At 48.1% G+C, this 18,943-nt stretch overlaps 1 protein-coding gene across 1 annotated transcript; it reads left to right on the forward strand.

The window, feature by feature from the left end:
- Nucleotides 1-12,106: 12,106 nt before the first annotated feature.
- Nucleotides 12,107-17,988, forward strand: PCBD1 (pterin-4 alpha-carbinolamine dehydratase 1). The gene is made up of 4 exons (XM_066191908.1): nucleotides 12,107-12,311; nucleotides 15,433-15,564; nucleotides 15,916-15,996; nucleotides 16,507-17,988. The coding sequence occupies exons 1-4, from the start codon at nucleotides 12,309-12,311 to the stop codon at nucleotides 16,603-16,605; spliced, it is 315 nt and encodes a 104-aa protein (XP_066048005.1). The 5' UTR covers nucleotides 12,107-12,308; the 3' UTR covers nucleotides 16,606-17,988.
- Nucleotides 17,989-18,943: the final 955 nt, after the last annotated feature.

The following is an 18,943-nucleotide window of genomic DNA, read 5'->3' on the forward strand; positions in this document are numbered from 1 at the left end:
GATACATCCAAGACCGCCTCTCACCCCAGGGCAAGGAAAGAAGGAGCCAGGCCAGACTCAGCCCAGCTGGAAGTCTTCCTCCTGTGCACCAGGCATGCACACAGCCCCGCGACTCAGATGAACAAAACCCAAGGATAATTGGATGTTGCAGGGATCCCAGACAAGGAGGGGATGGGGATGGGGTTGGACGACTCTGCAGAGTTCAGCTTTCTCCCTCAGCCAGGAAATTTGCGGCGTAATTAAAATGAAATGTTGGTGTCTGTGTTGCACATTGAAATATTGATGGAGGGAGGCATAAAGCATTTTATGAACACAGGCCTCCACTTTGTGATTTACTGCCCCCAAACACCACTTTCACAGAGCCTACTTGGGAAAAAACGGGGAGAGATGAAAGAGCAATAGGGGTTTTATCACTGCAGAAAATGGGAAAGGAATTGGACAAAGTTAAATACAATGTATTGAGATAGTCTTTGGCTCTGAACTTCAGATACAGCAGGAGCTCACTCACACCTGGAAAAGGTCCTCTGAAGTCTATGGACATTTTTGTCCCCTTTCCTTGTGCCATAGCAATGCTGGAAAGGGGCTACACTGCTTTTAACTGCAGTTAAAAAGAGGTCAAACCTCTGTTTATGATGAGACTTTCAATGAAGTACTCACAGCTGTGTGGGAAGGCACAGGAAGGACTCCCCATCACCTTTACCTGCCATTCTGTCATTATTACTCAGCCCACCAAGCACAGTTCGGCCAAAGGGACCGTGGCTCCATCCTTGTTTCAGAAAAGGGTAGGAGGAAATATTTAAAGTGTATTTAATTAATGACCTAATCACAGCACAGGCTAAGACAGAGGCCTTTGCTGTACCAACAGCAGCATCTAACCCTGCCTGACATATATTTGCCACAGAAATGAGAGGCAAATTTGCCTCCAGGATGAGAGAAATCCCAAATTTGAGACAAAGATGAGACATACACAGAAGCACTTGAGTCTGTAGGCTGGTACTCAACCTACCCATTCCCAGGCTCCTTGCTCCCAGTCCCAGGCACTGCCATGTCCAGCTGAGGTCATGGACAGACCCTGGTGAAGCAGTTCAACACACCCAGGGTGTGAGATAAAGTGCCCAAATGCTTCACACGTCAAGGATCTGTGCTGGTTTGCTCAGCCCAGCTCCCCCAGCTGGAATATTCTCTTGCTACTCGATGCAGGCATAACCTTGTCTCATTTATTTTAATTTCCATTTCTTACAAAAATGAAGTTCATTAGATTCACCTTTACATTTTCTACCTGTGCTACTTTCAAGTTCCATTTCCTCTGCTAAGCTTAAGAATTTGGCTTTCTGAGCCAACTTTAAACCATTAATTTTTGACCATACCTTTGAATTCAAGTGTTTACAGGTACAGTTTTGAACCCCTGGCACAAAGTAGCTGTTGTCCCACAAGCTGAGGCAGAAGAGGAAAAAAAACAGAAGCAAAAACAACCAGGCTGAATATTCAAAGCTGGCTGGGTGGAAGAGCCTTTACTAACTACTCATCTTGCAAAAATACATTTCATTTTAAGGTCTGAGCCGGTTTTAACATAGAGATGGGATTCATCTAACAAGGCAACTTCCTTACAAGATGAATTTTTATATTCCATGCTCCCTTTACAAGTAATTCACTCAGAGCCATGCAACAAAACACTTTATGAAGCCCCTTGATTTACTGGTTCCTCAGCAGAAAATATCAGCGAGAGGTCTGTAGAAAATTAAATATATGCACATATTGAGAAAAACAGTAAGTGATAGATACCACTCAATGAAGTTTTATGTGACCAATTGCTGTTGGTGGATATGTGATTTAAAGATTGCCTTAAATATCTGAAGCTTTAACTAATCACTGTATAAATAACTTACAGTGGTGGCTCCAGGCAAACGACTGATTTTCATCTTCTCAGCAGACCTGCATCAACAGAGGTGGATTCAAATCAAGATCTACAAGAGGATGGAAAAAAAACCCTAATTCCAGGAACGCTATTGGAAAACCAGAGAGCAAGCCTGAGCACAGCAACCTGCAAGGAGCAAAAATATCATCTGTTGTTCAGCTCCAACACCCACGGCGCCACAGGGAGCAAGGCTCAAAAGGTCTGAGAGACACAGGGAAATTATCCACTGCACAATCCTTCCCTGGATCACCCATGGGATTGTTAATAGGAGACAAATCCACCACCCCCAGGACATTCATGGGGGATTGGAGGATCACACTGGATAATCCAAGAGCAGGGGACAAACTTCAACAACTCAGGAGGCCTCACTGAGTCCTTTTAGCTCTTCAAATTAAATAATTTTAATCTGACAAAAGGAGGAATTGCTTCAGGGCAGATTCACCTGTCAGAAAGGAAATTACGTGACTTCCCAACATGACCAAGTGTTTTCTGTGTTGCAGGAACATTCAGAAAATGACCTCACAGATGAGCAGGGAGAGCAATACCCCCTTGTTTTGGGGAGCAAGGGTGAGCACACACCCGTGGCTTCCCAGGAAAACACCAGATGTTTGCCTGGGTCAGGAAACATTTCCAAAAAGTGTAGCTCCTCCTTCCAGGTTTTGAGGTTGTGCAGACAGCTTTGGACAATTTCAGGTTACCTGTGTGCAGATGTGGCTTCACCACTGGCCAAGTTAATAGTTAGGAGAAGAAAGGTAATTAGGACATCCATAAATATTCATTTTCACTTTCTCTCCTTTGTAGCCCAAGAGACATTCTTGGATTCCTTAGAAAACGAAGATAATCGTGTGCTATTTACGACCTTTAAAGAGCATCCTGTCTCCTTGTTTCCCCAAGGATGGTCACTTGGGATAAGGAGAGGACCTGAAGCTCCTGCCCACCTTCTCCACAACCAACACACAAGGGCCAGGGAAGGGAAGAAAGAAAAATATCATCAAGGTCAGTTTGCACTGGATGAGGAAGAAAAGTGCCCTTTCACTGTCCCTTTTGGCTCCTGCTCCTGATGTTGAAATCCAAGAGCTAATGAAGATAGATGGCTTCATCCATACAGCTGGGGTCTGGATACTAATGAATATTATTTAATGGTCAAGAGCTGTCACGGGGTGCATTGATTAATTAGCAGAGTTAGGAGGAGAGTGACTCCACCAGCACATCAGCTACTAATAATAGAACCCAATTCAGCTGGGAAGCAGAGCCAAAAGGATGAGGCAACTGTAGGCTCACAGCTCACCTTTACCGCAAGAAACAAAGGTAAAAACTCTTCCAGATGGATTTTTTGCACCTCCCACCTCCTGCTAGGAAGAGATGTGTTGTTACAGGGCCAGGTCTCCTTAGGGAGGACCACTGGGGGTGGAGGTGACTGATCCATGATCATGGCTGTGGGTCACTGCTGGGAGAGGTCAGTGAACGGAAGCTCCTTTCCCAAAGGACCTGCTGTTCCTTTTCTGCAAGGGGATCTACACCACTTTCAGACCTGATGAGAGACCTCAGCACAGCCCCCCTTTAAAACTTTCTACCTTTTGAGGATACAAACTTCAAGTCAGAATTGAGTCTTGAACACTTTGAGGTCTCAATTTCTCCTTGCTTCTGTTCCCTACCTCTACAAATAATGCTCCCCTCCCCCAACCATTTCAAGCATAATCTACTCAAAACACGAAATCTTTCACCCTGTGTGGCTATACAGCCTAGGAAAAAAACCAGACAACAACAACCACACAACAAGCAGCTTGTTATAGAAGTTTTCTACAGTACTGGAAAACAAACCAAAAAACGAATTAACAAAAGTGACCCCTGGGAGAGGAGAGCTGCACTTAAGATAAGCTTCCCAGGTGTCTGGAGGAGTGCAAGGAATGATGAGGAAATAGCTCTATCACATACACACACATTTGTTAGAGCATACACTGACACAGCTGGGAGACACTGACAGCTCTGCGGAGTAAGACTAATTTCTAAGCACTGAAAATCATCTTGGTGGAAGGCTTAGGAGTAAAAATTATCCAGCCAATCTGACAGAGTGGTCATAATTTTTGTGCCTAACATCTCAGTCATGCCTGAGCCATAAATTATCTTTCTGCCACAGCAGAAAGCAGAGGTCTTCATGATTTTGGTTGACATGGCAGGCTTGATAGCTTGCTACAGAGGTTTGGAAAGTAAGACAGGTGGGTTTTGCACCATGCTTCCTGCCAGTGAAGACAGAGGCACAGGGCAAAGAGGGGAAAAATCCTGGCCTATTCCCCACTTTGCTGGTTTCCCACAAGCTCTAAAATACCCTTTCTGAAGCTCTGTAAGGAAAAACCACAATTCCATGCACTAAAGCGCAGCTAAATCTCACAGCAGTGTAAATGGCAGCAAGTGAAATAAAAGCCAATCTAGTGTCCCTTAAACAAGGATACCTGGAGTGTATCTCAGGCTGTCCCTCAAATTTTATCAGAGGATGGTACCACAAAGGCAGCAAAAAACCTTCTCCCCAACTCCTCCCTCCTGGCTGGTGACTTCTGGCAATGAACACCCAAAAGGTGCCCCAGAACCCAGCACCTACAGTCAGATTTATCAGGTTTGTAGCCCAGAAACCAGCAGGTTTGTAGCAGGTACTTTACAGCACTAATTAATGAAAGCTGTGCGTCACTAATCAAAATGGGAGCCTGATGCTGCAGTCCACACCTGAGCTCCAGACACAACAATTCAGATCCCAAATTTTGCTGTGTTGATGAGGAGGGTAAGAGACGGGTGGGCTCTCACTGATGCCTTAAGTTTTGGCTTTCATAATTTCCAGATTCTGTACTGCATTAGAATACAACTCTGAACTTCATAGAAAGTGTTAGCAAGCTCTCTCCACAGTCTAGTTAGACAAAACAATCCTTTTCCAGCCAGATCTGAGGATTCTTGGGCTCTGATACCCTCTGGACCACCGCTGGGGCCCCCTGGGCATTTCAGTGAGAATGGGAGGGCAGGAGCTGGGTGTTCCTCTGGCCAAGGGGTTTCCCAGATGCCTTGCTGTCCCGGCAGAGTCACCAAAAAACTGATGCCTTGAGAGAGGCTACCTAGAACAGAGGCTAGACAATGTTAAAGGAATGAAGTAGGTATTTATGAAAAGGCCTTCAAAGGATACACCTTGGGCAGTACAAGAGCCTGGCCAGGGCTACACCCAAGATGGATGACCTGTCACACATATATTCACACTTTTATAAGTTTTGGTCCATTTACATATTGGGGTTAATTGTCCAATTACAGCTTCAGGCTGTGAAGTCCCATCCTCCCAGGTTGCTCTCCTCAATTTGCTGTTGTTTGCACTTTTTGGGCCTGAAGCTGCAACAGTGTCCTCGGTTCTCAGGCTGGAAAAGCATTGTTTTAAACTGTGAAGAGAACTTGCTAACATTTTATATGAAGTTCATAGTTATATACTAATGCAGTACAGAATCTGGAAAATATGAAAGCGAAGACTTAAGGCGTCACCACTCCTTTCCCCTCACAACAGCCACATCTGTGAACAGGAGAACTGCAGTGGCACTAGGAGGGTGCCCAAAACTGCAAGTGCTTTTAAATATCACAGTTCTGCCTCATGCTCTAAGCTGAATTTGCCCACAAGAGCAAGGCTGAATTTCCAAGGAGCTATTGGGGTGAGACACCCTCAAACCCTTCAGCTGATTTAAGGCACCTGTCAGTCACATTTAATCCTCAGTTACCTGCTTAAGAAGGCAGAGCAGCTGCAGTCACTAGGCCTGAGTGAATCAGCCTCACCTACTCCACGGTGCATCAGAAGAGACAGCTGAGTTATTGCAGAGTTCCCTGTGGCCTCAGGCTCAGGTCTGCAGCACCACCACAGAACCGGTATTTATTTCCATGCTGGGCATTTGTTATTAACTGCTGATCAATACCTGGAGGAAAACCTTCCCTTCGCTGACTGATGCTGCTGCTACTGCCCAGAGGTTGCTCTTTGATCTTGCTGGCTTTAGCTGCCCTGGTGGGCAATATCATATCTCCCACTTGCCCTGGAGCTGTTCAACCTTTTTGTTATCACAACAGAAATAGGAGTTTGGGGAGAAAAGTTCCTGGTTTGTTCTCCCTCTTCTTCTTCCCTTGGCCACCGGGTCTGTTCCTTCTTTTCTTTGTGGGCAGTTTGTCCAAAGCCACTGATGAGCTCTCCTGAGCCTGACGATATATTAGAGGTGGATTCCCTGATATGCCCTCACAATGGAAACCCTGCCATCCCATTAACAAACACTGTCTACCCCTGTGGGACACACTCCAACTCCTCTCCTTCCCTTGGTGTGACCAGCACAAGGACCAACATCTCCAAGGACAAGGACCCTCTGAGGGCCTCATGGCTGAGAGAAATCCTACAAGACACAGAACCCCAGAATGGTCTGGGCTGGAAAGGACTTTAAAGATCACCCATTTCCACCCCCTGCCATGGGCAGGGACACCTTCCCCTACGCCAGGTTGCTCCAAGTCCCGTCCAGCCTGACTTTGGACAGCTCTAGGGATGGGACAGCCACAGCTTCTCTGGCCACCCTGTGCCAGTGCCTCATCACCCTCACAGAGAACAATTTCTTCCTAATATCCCATCTAAACCTTCCTGACATCTAATTTAAATCTAAAACCTTCCAGAAAACAGTCAGGTCTCCTTCCCAGCACTACAACACTGTCACCAACATCTTCACTCCCCACGGTGCCTCGAGCGGGCAGCAGCAGCAGTTTGCAGTGAAAGCTCTGTTGCCACAGGACATTAGCTGTGAGATGATAACACAGGACAGCTGGTGCCACACGTCCCCCAGGAGCTCACAGCACCAGCGATTTTCTACTCTGGGTCAGAAATAACCGCTTCCTTTTCTCCTTCCTCCCCTCCAGCTCCAACACTCCAGCTCTGCAAGGTCGTAAACACTGAGGAGTCATTTCCAAGACGAGTCCAAGCCACTACTCAGACAACCTTCAGCAGCACTTTAGAGGGATGTCAGCAGAAGCCCAAGAGCTGAAACAAACCACCACGAGTGACAGGTCCCACCTTTTGAGCCCAAAGCCCTTCCAAGTGAGACACAGCTGTCAGAGGGGCAGCAGAGCTGGCTGGACTCACACACAGCTGTAGCGCACCCATAAAGAGCCCAGCCCAGGCTGTGAATCAGTGACACTTTGTAGTATTTCATCTCTCCCCTCCTTGCCATGCCTGCCTCAGGAATTCTTTATCCCTAGACTTTGAAGCAAGCTGCTCTGTTATCTAATTTGCTTCCCCCAGCGGGTGAAGCACAGTGGCATTTGGGTTCTTAAGATTGCCACGTACACAATTTTCCCATTAATTTTGATCCTGCTTTGAACAAACACTGCAGACAGCATGGTCCAGTGGTCCTTCCCACTAATAGCAAGAACAAGCAGAGCAGACGAATTCAGTTTGTGAGAGGCAGCACAAAGCTCATTAGGCTGGGGAGGAAGAGAGGTGGTAATGTAAATAAGAGAGTAACCTCATCAAAAGAGTACGTTTAATGCTAACAAGGAGAAGAAAAAAAAATCACTGCTGCACCTGACATGAATATCATGAGTTTCCAGTAGCAGGTTCTGCATTAAGAAAAATGCAAATTTTGACAATGTGTCTCCAGCAGCAGCAGCTCCATTGCCTGGATACTAGCCCGTGCTTCCAGCAGTGTGCTTCCACACCTCCCCGGTTCACCTACCGCCCTCCTGGGAGGGCTACAGATAAAGCTGAGCACCCGAGCACACTCCCACAGACAATCTGTGAGAGACAGGCACACTCCCCAACCACCGGGAGACCATTTATCACAAAAAGAAAAAACAAACCCCAAACAAACAAACAAAAAAACCCACCACCCACTCTGTCTGCTCTCTCAGCTCTGATCAGAGAAAAAAAAAATACTACTATGAAAACCACCCGAAGGCAGATTTAGGAAATAAAATCCACAACTCTACCGTATAGCAAAGCTGCTGAAGTTGGCCCTTGTCCCCTCTAGCACCCTCATCATTTGCCTTCGCCCACAAACTGCTTCTCTGTCTCCAAGGAAATCGCTGCCTTGGCATATCTTTTCTCCTCTCACTATCTCCTGTGTGTTAGAGTCACTCCTTCCTTCTAAAGCATCCCCAGGTGTTAAATACCTCACTAATTTCTGAGCAACTCTTCTCACCAAGCTTTGTAGCCTGATGTTTCTGGTTCTGATCAGAGGGTTTTTATGCCCAAAAGCTTCCCTACCTTCTCTAATCCTACCCCATAAAACACTGGTATAGACAGACCTCACCTTTACATCCACACTTAGGGCCCTTCTCCTGTCCCCTTACTGCTTTTTTTTCCTGCAATTGCAAAGTCGGGAATAAACCCCTAGGACTTCCAGAACTTGAAAACAGAAACGGCAGCCAAAGGATCTGGGAACAAAGCTTTTAGCAGAGCCTGTTGCAATGGGGACCTACAAGCTGAACAGGGTCTCTTCATCACGAACTGGAGTGATAGGACAAAGGGGAACGGTTTTAAACTGAGAGAGATTTAGAGGGGATATTGGGAAGAAATTCTTCTGTGTGAGGGTAGAGAGGAACTAGAACAGGTTGCCCAGAGAAGCCGTGGTTGATCCATCCCTGGAAGTGTCCAAGGCCAGGTGGGGCAGTGCTTGGGAGCACCCTGGGGTAGTGGAAGGTGTCCCTGCCCATGGAAGGGGGTGGCACTGGATGGGCTTTAAGGTCCCTTCCAACCCAAACCGTTCCATGATCTCCAGCAATCTGGCAAGAATGTCCCAGCAATGGCAGTGATGTTCCAATGGCTTTGGAGCACAACCAAAGGATCTGGAAATGCTTCTCATAGGAAACAACTTGATCCCGAAGGTCCAGTTGAAGAGCTACTCCGTCGAGCACAGCCACGCAGGGCTGGCAGGGCCAGGAACTACTCCTGGTTTTCGGGACCAGGCGGGTTTCTGAGAGCCCTCATCCTGTGCCCTCCTGAAAGGGACTGCCGTTTCAAGAACATCCCCGGTTTTCCAGCATTTTCCTGACCTCTAGTGACAAGATGTGGCTGTACAGCAGCACTTAACATGCAGTGTTGAACTCTCCCTGAATAAACAAGGAACAAAACTCCTTAACATGGGAAAATGGTTTCTAGATCTGTCAAGATACTCACCCTCCGCAACCCCTGCAAATTTGCCAGAAAATCCAGCCTGTTTAACAAAGAGACTCAAATTTGGACTGAAAGTCAGGAAACAAGCTGAATGAATACAAGAAGCTTCCCTTGCACCAGGCTCCAGCTGTGCCCAGGGAAGCCGAGTTACAGGACTAATCCATCAGCAAACCAGAAAAAACAAGGGGTGGGGAGGAGGCAGTTTGATGGATTACCTTCCCCCGGGACAAATGCATCCTGTTGCACGGACCCAGTGACCTTGGCAAGGCCAGAAACTCGATGGTCTCACCGCTGTCCACTATGGACCATGGAGCAAACTCCTGGGAAGCGGATAAGACCTGTGTCACAGGGGTACATCAGCTGCCAGGACCCAGGGCCCTTGTGTTTGGTTTCAAGGGCAAACACAGAATCCAAATGGGATTATTCCGTCCCAGCTCTGAGTTTCCTATTCTAAACCATGCCAACTTTCTCCACAAATTGGCTTGGAATGGGAGGTGTCTTCCCGCACCAGTCTGACACAGGAGAAAGAATCCACGGCAAAGTGCTCTTGGATAACTTGGACTCAGGTTTGAATCACCATCCTCCTCTAGGAAACCTCCCTTCAATGAAACACTGCTCACTCCTATAAGCTCTGACATTCCTGAAAGCAGTTACCTCCCACTTTGGGATTCATGCATTCGACATATTAGAAGTGGTTATGCCATTTTATTGCTCTTTTTTTCCATCTTATTTTCTATGCAGGGTACTCTGCCTGAGACAAAAGACCTTAACCTGACACACAGTGTGAGCAGAACAAAGCCAAAGCCCCAGTTTCTGCCAGCCTCCAATTTATTTTCTTTATTGCTCTGAGGGCCTCACTGATTTTGATAAAACACAGCTACAAGAAGAAATCTCGCACATAATTAATTAATGATTCATTTCTATTTACTGGGCCCTTTTGTCAAATTAAACTTGTCACATCTGCCATAAATCCCCTCCAGTGCTAAACAAACTCTTTAATTAAATCTATTGTGCCATGAGAGCAATGTTTCAGATTGCAGATGACGAAAGGGTTTGGCCCACCCTAGTTTAAAACACCCTTTGGATCACAGCTTCTCTGGGCAACCTGTGCCAGGGCCTCGCCACGCCCACAGGGAAGAATTTCTTCCCGATATCCCATCCATCCCTGCAAAAGCAAATTTTGAGGTGGGAGACAGAACACTGCTCCCAAGCAAAGCAGCTTTCAAGGTCAGATGTATATTTTTAAAGAGTTATTGACAAAATAAGAATATCAGTACTGAGCAGTATGAGACCTCCCTCCAAACATGCAGAATTCTGTACACATGTTGGTTTAGCTGCCACCAAAAGCAGCACAGCTGTAAAACAGACAAAAGGGAGAGGGAAAAAGAGCAAAACTGTTCCCAGTAAACAGGTTCACCTCTTGCACAGGGTGCAAACTGCTCTGAGCAAACACCTTGCCCAACACCCCTCAATTAATCATTAAAAACAAACCTAGAGGGTCCCATTTCACAAAGGGAAATTAAAACTGTGCAGAAGGGGAACTAAGAGGTTCAGGATTTGGAGTCAGCCAAAGGATGCCCCTGGACACCATTTCACTTTGTAGAGTGAGGAAAAATCTCAACTGCCCTGTCATTTTTCAGGACCAGTCTGACCCTCTGCAAGAGACCCCTCCCATGAAATGTTGGCAGTTAGGGCTGGATTTATCACCCAGGAGAGAAAATGCCATTACAAAGGAGCTGAGCAATCAGAAGACAGTGCAAGGAATCCTTTTTCTCCTGATGTTCCCCACCTTTAGGGAGCTGAGGTGGCCATCAGTTGCTCTGCACTGGCAGCACACGTGTTGCCAAGGGAAATAGGATCAGATCCCAGGCAGGCTGGAGCAAAATCCAATGAAGGGAAAACCAGGTAACATGAGGGATTTGCTTCCTTCCCATCTCCAGATCAACAGGGAGGCCAAGAGAAGCACTGCCACCAAGCCCAGCTGCCCTCAGTTTACCTGCTCCAACTATTATTTACAAGTACTCTTCTTCTGGGCTGTGATGAAACTGCCAATCCTACACTTCCAGCTTAGGTCAAGAAAAGATTCTGCTGGCCTTTCCCAACCCTATGAGCAACCCCACCTCCTAATGTCATTGCTGGAAACCTCAGAGCACACCTCCGCCTGCCATCCACAGCAAAGCTGCCAGCCCCACATCTGCACACTATTATTTTCTTCTGAGGTGCTTCATTGCTCTCTAAGTCTTTTTGCCCCGGACAGACACTCAGGATCTCCCAGGACACAAAAGACGCTCATTTTTCCTTTTCATTATCCTGGCAAACAAACCTAGAGAGGGGAAAAAAAGCATTGCTTCCCTCTGACTTGCATGCTGGAAAAACAAATCATCTCTGCAGTGCTCACAGTCCCTTACAGTAGAAAACAAAATGTGCACAAGGGTATATACAAGGGATGTATGTCACACTGTTTTTAAAAAAAATTCTGGAATTAGTTGCTTCAAAGGTGAGGAAAGCCATGAGGGAATAGCAGGGGGCTGAATATCTGTCTGCCACATACACCAGCACAGTAAAAAAATTGTTGTCAGCACTGGAAAACTGCCCATCATGTGACTGGGTTTAGCAGACGACGAGCTGCAGGACATGGGCACAAATCCAAGTTCCCTGGAGAGGGAAAATGCCAGGGAGCAGCACTCAGCATCCATGAGCACACCATTCCCTCGGCAACGGCAGAAAACACCTTTAAAACGCTCGGAAACGTTGTGTGGGGCACTTCGCCTTCCTCCGCCCCATTTCCACGGCTCTCAGGGCTCGTGCTGCGATTAAACCCGGACTGCAGACGATGCAGCCAGGGATTATCGGTGCACGGAGTTCATGGACCACCCTCCTCACACGTGCTGCCAGCGGCATCCAGCGGTGCCATCTCCAGCTGCCCCCCTCCATTCCCGCTCCACCTTCCCCTTGTACCCCACGTTAAGGAAGTGACCCGCAGGGGAGGGGGCGAAACGCGCCGCGCCTTCGTCGTGCAGGACTTCCAAGAGAGCCTGTGTGGGCATTTCCCGAGCCCCACGGGGCCCCACAGGCAGGTGGCCAGCGGTGGAAAGGCTCGGCGGGCCGTGGGTGGACCCGGTAGCCTCGCCACGCCTCCGGCCGTCCCGGACAAGCCCCGGCTCCAGCGAGATCCGGCACGGCGAGCATCACCCGAGGCGCACCGGGGACGGAGGCCACGGAGAGCCGCGGGCCATGGTAAGTCGCTGCTGGGAAATGCGGCTGTTTGTTGTGCCTTTTCGAAGGCAGAAATGTTTCAGCGGCAGCTTGAGGCTCTGAGGAGAGGCAGGAGGGAAGGGAGAAAGGAGTAGAGCGCGGCGCTGTGGTTAATCAGTAACGCGGAGGCTGCTGCTGAGTTTCCAAAGGCAGCCGCTCTCCAGGCTCATTCCTCTGCGAGGGGGAGAGAAAGGGTCCGGCAGCAACGACTCCTCCTCACGTTCCGTAGGGCAAGGACGTGTGCTCCATCTTCACAGCCCTGCAACACACCCGGGCCGGCTGGAAATCGGCTTTTCCACAGCAGCAAAAGACCGTGGGCCTTGTGGAATACACCGTTCCAGCCCTGCCCGCTCACCCAGGGCTGTCCACCGTACTTTCTCCTAGGTAGAAATTCTACCTTTCATTAAGAAAAAATCCTTCCCTGTGAGGGTGTGAAGCCCTGGCACAGGGTGCCCAGAGAAGCTGTGGCTGCTCCTGGATCCCTGTAAGTGTCTAAAGCCAGGCTGGATGGGGCGTGGAGCAGCCTGGGACAGTGGAAGGTGTCCCTGCCCATGGCTGGGGGTGGAATTGGATGGGCTTTAAGGTCCCTTCCCACCCAAATCATTCCATAATTCTACAGAAGGGAAGATTTTAGTTATAGCAAAGAGGGTTCAGATTCTCCCAATCTCCCTTGCTGGTTCATTTCCCTCAGCTGCACAATGCATCTACTTGGTTTCCTGCTGGCAAAACAAAACAAAACAAAACACGACAACAACAACAACAACAAAAAAAAAAAAGGAAAAAAAGAAAAAGAAAAAAAAAACCAACACCACCAAAACCCCCAACTTTTTGGCAGGTGAGAACCAGCAGAAGAAAACAAAATAATTTTATTTCCCTAACGAGAAGAGTGTGTTTTAAAGGAGCAAGAGCACATGAAAGCTCTCACATGATTAACATGCCATCCTGACAAAACTAGCAGGCTGGCCAATGTCCTGGGGTGCAGAAGGATGGATTGGAGCAGGATGGAGGGCAGGGGGGTGCTCCAGGCAGGGGGTTTGCCCTCTGACACAGCCAGAGGAGTTGGCTGTGTGTGCTCAGCCTTCCCATGCCTCCCGCTGGTGCTGGGAGGAGCTGGGCTGGAAAAAGCCCCGGGGGCCATCCTCCAACAGAGTCACAACGGAGAAAAAGAACAATTACACCACGTCCCTTTGTTGCCCTACCCAGGGAAAGCTGCTGTGGAACCCAGCCCCCTGCATCCATACCCCTCTGCTTCAAGCAACAACTCCAGCTTTTACCTTTCCTCTCTTTAGCACCGATAAGGAGCAGGTTTCAGCCCGTGGTCCCAAATCCTTCCCTATTCCCATCAGAGCCTCCCCGGGTGCCCCCCTGCCAGCGCCCCATGCAGAGCCATCCTCTGTCCCCACGTTATCCAGTTGCTAAGCTACCTGTGCCCGGCTTATCACACCATCAGCAGGGCAGGGCAACGGCTGAGAGTTTATTGAGCTAAGTCATGTTTACTCACTGCCGTCCCTCCCAGCCTAGAGCTCCCATGACATTTGGGGGGTGGGGAGGGGGTGACAGAGCCGGGGCTGCCAGGGGGTCATCCATAATGCAGTGAGGCCAAAATATGCAGAGGCAAGGAAGGCCTTCCCCAAAAGTCCTGCAGCTACAATGCCCAGGGGGACAGGAAGCATGCCACCTCCAGCCCACCCCACGCTAGGGTTCAGTGACACCCTGGCACTTCCCATTCCATGCAGTCTAAGGGTCGTGGATACACAGACAGGCACCCACACAGCCATGGAAATGGGGTATCATCTTTCCAATCTTCCCCAAAATATGCAAGAGCCACCCACAAAAACATCAGCTTCACAGCTGGTTCTCTGTTTTTGTACAGCCTGGGAGGGAGCAGGAAAACCACAGGAGAGGATGATTTGCCTCAGTTGCTCAGTTGTTTAAGATGCCATTTGTGAGCACTGATGCCCAAGCGAAGCGTCTCAAGGGGCTGCTGACCAAATACCCACAAAAAACTGGGCCAGATTTGTCAACTCATATCCAACTTGCCACACTTGGCTCTACAGCACACAAAAAGGAAAGAAATTGCAAAGAGGTCTTTATCATCACCAGCTGGAAAGATCACCTCACCCAAACCTGACAGAGCTCAAGGAGTGTTTGGACAATGCTCTCAGGCACACAGTGAGATTCTTGGGGCTGTCCTGTGCAGGGCCAGGAGTTGATGACGCTAGTGGGTGCCTTCCAACTCAGAACAATCCGTGATTCTGTGAAAGAATTTTAAGTGCCAGAACATAACATTTCAGAGAGCAGTGCCCCTCTGCATTCACTCCTGCCTTCCATACTGAGCCAGAGAAGAGCTGGCTCAGGCAGCCCCCATCCCCAGGAGCTTCATTTTAGTTTTATTGCTAGTAGCTTTATTGCCTATAAGTACTCCTCAAAGCCAAGAACTGCTGCTTCTCCACTACCATCCCTTAAAAAGTACCAGCAGCTCTGCCTTGGGCACACAAGTACAACCACAATCCCTCCCTCTGCCCTTTGTCCCTCACAGGCAGAAACAGCCTCTTAAAGTTCATTGTAATATAAAGGAGATAGAAAAAGGAGCTGAACTGCAGCTTAGTGTGACTAATCCCTGATCCACACTACTTCTTTCTCCTCAAAAGCAGGCTGCTAATAAATGAACGAATGAATGGATAAATAAATAAATAAAAAGCCCTCCTGCTTCAGAAACCCTAAAGCAACTCACAGATCTAGAAATAATCACAAGAGCTTCAGCTTTTAAAGCTTTTATTTTCCCAGAAGATAATATGTAAAAGAAAATAGATTTTGGAGTTTAACTTCACATGGGTATCACATTTCTTAGTACTTCAGGCACTGTGGGAGGTGTTGCAGGTGAGAGGACAGAAGGGACCAGCTGGACTTTCTTGGTACATGCAGGATGTACTCCAGGCAGGGTGCGGAGTACATTGATATTCCAACCCTCCCACCCACTCTGCAGCTGCCTCCATGTTCCCATAACTCCAGGACCCATGGGATGCCTCATTGCTCTGAACATCTGCTTCATCCCACTTCTGCCGCACTGACCTGCTCCTCTTCACTTTCCTTTCCTTGCCAGGCAGGAAAAGCCCACAGACTGAGCACAGAGGAGAGGGAGCAGCTGCTGCCAAACCTGCGAGCCGTGGGGTGGAATGAGGTGGAAGGCAGAGACGCCATCTTCAAAGAGTTCCACTTCAAGGACTTCAACCGGGTACGAGCACCACGGGCACAGAGTTTTATAGACTGGGACACCTGGTTTGGGGAGCAGGGAGTCCCCGCTGCAAAGCTCAGCCAAAGAAAGCCTTCTGTGCCCCTCCTGAAATGGAATGGCTGAGCAAAATAACCTACCCAAGACACCAAAGTGCTCGACCCGGCATAGAGTTTGTCTGGGAAAACACTCCTCAGGAAGAGGAAAACCCATGGATAACTCCCAGAATATCCCAGGCCTTCCATTTTCGTTGGGTTATGTAGGCACAGGCAGTGTAAAATTATTGTAATGGATTGAAAATCAATATATGGCAGGGTAAATGGTTCAGAGTTAACTTTCCTTCTTACTCTGCAGGCCTTTGGCTTCATGACCAGAGTGGCTCTACAGGCAGAAAAACTGGATCACCATCCCGAATGGTTCAATGTATACAATAAGGTAAGAAACACGGATGGTGGGGACAAAGCAGAGCACTTCAGGGAACAACTCCCTTTTTTGAGGGATAAAACAGGAGCAGCAAGTCCTGGTCTTATCAGCAGGACCTCTTCCCTCAGATGCTATTTCCATATCACCGCCAGCCTACAGCTATCACAGATCCTTTCTTCCTCCTTTTTCCCTCATCCAGCTGAGCAGTAGCTGCCAAAGGCTGGCACCAGGGTTGCTTTTTTGTATCTATATCAAGTAGCAGCCAAAGGAAAAGCTTCTGGGGAAAAAGTGAGTTGAAAATGGACACAGGTGGCTGCTGTGACCAAGGCAGGGGTGGCAGTGACAGCTTGTGGCCAGGATGAGCTGTAGGAAGAACAAAAACCAGGCAAAGTGCCAGAGCGCCTCTACCCCCCCAGGGAATTTTGCTAACAAGTTTGGAGCTACTGCCTCATCAGATGCAGCACTGGGGAAACCAGCCCTGCCGTTTCTGTCACCAACACTCAGCCTGTCTGTCTGCCTTAGGTTCACATCACCTTGAGCACCCACGACTGCGGGGGTTTATCAGAGCGAGACATCAACCTGGCCAGCTTCATCGAGCAGGTGGCAGCTTCCCTCTCCTGAGCAGGGATACAGGCAGCCAAAACCCCACTGTGCCACTGTGTCCTGCCTAGATGGCTGCACCCAGAGCCTTTTCCCATTTCCAAGCTAGATCCTGGATCCAGACAGCCAGGCACCTCACCAGCCTCCCCAGCGCAGCTCAGATGGATGGAGGCACTTCTCAGGGTGCATGTATCCATCTCTGAGCTTGCAAATGCCATCCTTAAATCCTTCCCTAGCCATGTGATCCCACACCCCCAACTGCTGAGCCTCTTACCAGGAGTCAGTCATAGCACAGAGTCACAGGATGATTTGGGTTGAAAGAGACCTTAAAGATCATTTTTTTCCACCCCCTGCCATGGGCAGGGACGACTTCCACTACCCCAGGTCGCTCCCAGCCCCATCCAACCTGGCCTTGAACACTGCCAGGGATGGGACAGCCACAGCCTCTCTGGGCAACCTGTGCCAGGGCCTCACCACTGTCACAGGGAAGAGTTTTTTCCCAATATCCCACCTAAACCTATTTTGTGTGAATCCATTCCTCCTCATCCTGTTATTACGTGCTCCTGTAAAAAGTCCTCCGTGTTTCTTGTCAGTTCCTTCAGGTACTGGAAGGCTGAAATTTGGTCACCCCAGAGCTTCTCATCTCTGGGCTAAACAATGCCAATTCTCTCAGCCTTTCCTCATGGCAGAGGTGCTCCATCCCCTGTGATCATCTTGGTGCCTTCCCTGAACTCTCTCCAACAGGTTGATGTCCTTCCAGAGTCAAGATACACCATGGCACCAGTAAATCTGTCCAGTGCCTGCCCCCAGTCTAGCCCTTGTTGTTGCTCCTTACCTCCTGGAATGTGCTTTCTGCCCAAAACGTGTATTGTGAACCCTTTGGCTTCTCTGTAACCAAGCAGCAAGGTGCTGTGCATTTTGTCATTGCTGTAACCCCTCTCTAGCAGTATTACATGGCACGTGGTCTCACCGCGACTGGATGCAGCCTCTAGTAGGATACCAACTGAAAATGTTTACAATAAACATCTCGTTTAACCTGATGGCTCTTTGGAAGGAGGCTTCACTGATCAAATGACACCACCAGGTTTTCCCAAGGGCAGGTACTGCCCTGACTGCTCTCAAGAAGATGCTTCTGCCACAGAAAAACTTCACACAGAAATGGCAGTTCCCTTCACCTCAGAGTGACTGGGGTCTGAAAGATAAAAAGACAATCAAAGCCAGGGCAGGTAAAAACTGCTTGTGTAAAATCACAGCTGTGCCACAGCCAAGGCAAAAACGCAGGCAAAATACAACCAAAAGGCACAAAAGCACCAGAGCACTGGGGCAGGGGCTGCTTAGGGTAGAATACTTCCCAAAAAGAGGTTGTGGGTGGATTCGGTGGTACAATGTCTTCACTGATAGAATAAACAATCTTCATGTGAAACCAACAGCATGTGCTTTCAGCACAACAGTCTGAGGAAAAACACTACAAACACCCAGTTGAGGTCTTTTTTCTTCTCTTTTTTTAACGCTTTAAAATTCTACAAAGTATTAATAGAAAATCTGTAGCTCTTAACTTCCAGCATCCTTGAACATCACAGACAAGATGCAGACACAGAGGACACCTTCATTTTGATAGAAGGACAGAGCAGCCCTCAGGCAGAGTTAGTAAGATTCATAAACCACCCTGCCTGCCACAGACCAGGCTGTGCATGAGCAAATTCCAGGAACAGGTCCCCATTCATTCAAACAAGCACTGAAGCAGAAAAAGAGCTCAGTGAGCCTAGATAGCTAAACTCACCATTTTAATACAAACCAGGCCCAATTTCACCAGCTCTCCAGCTATTTCAGCCTCCGGTTTGACAGTGGCAAATCAGAGCAAAGCAGAAAAATGCCATCAGATCAACTCATCCCATTTGTCCATTAAAAAGTTCTCATAGATTTATTGGGCAAGGTATTATTGTGTTGTATGCAACCCTTCCACTCCCCTCTTCCTCAAGTCATCAGAAAAGTGCAGATGAAATCCATGGCATGAAGACACATCTCTTCTTGGTCCATTCCACTGGATATTCTTCATTCTAGTACCTAAGAATAGGTGAATCCCTTGGAGTGCTTTGTACAAGCAACAAAATGAATGTCCTGCTTGGAAAACCTGAAAATCCTGTAGGAATTAACTGTGGCAAGGATCCCTCCAGGTATAAAAGTACCATCCAGTTTCAGATCATAATCCAGTTCATCAAATTTTTTTTTTTTTTTTTTTTTTTGTCTTAGAAACAATCACACAGCCTGTAAATCCATTTTTCCAAGACCATTTGGCATGATAAAGTAGATGCAGGTTATACGTTGGTGACAAGGATGAATAAAACCTACACACCAGGGA

The sequence above is a fragment of the Chamaea fasciata genome, unplaced genomic scaffold, assembly GCF_029207755.1.
Source record: "Chamaea fasciata isolate MVZ Bird 193981 ecotype frontalis unplaced genomic scaffold, bChaFas1.0.hap1 SCAF_9, whole genome shotgun sequence".
Classification (NCBI taxonomy): Eukaryota; Metazoa; Chordata; class Aves; order Passeriformes; family Sylviidae; genus Chamaea; species Chamaea fasciata.

Coding starts and splice junctions, on each gene's coding strand:
- PCBD1 (XM_066191908.1), top strand. Junction 15,565..15,915: donor ACTTCAAGGACTTCAACCGG/GTACGAGCACCA, acceptor CTTACTCTGCAG/GCCTTTGGCTTCATGACCAG. Junction 15,997..16,506: donor GGTTCAATGTATACAATAAG/GTAAGAAACACG, acceptor TGTCTGCCTTAG/GTTCACATCACCTTGAGCAC.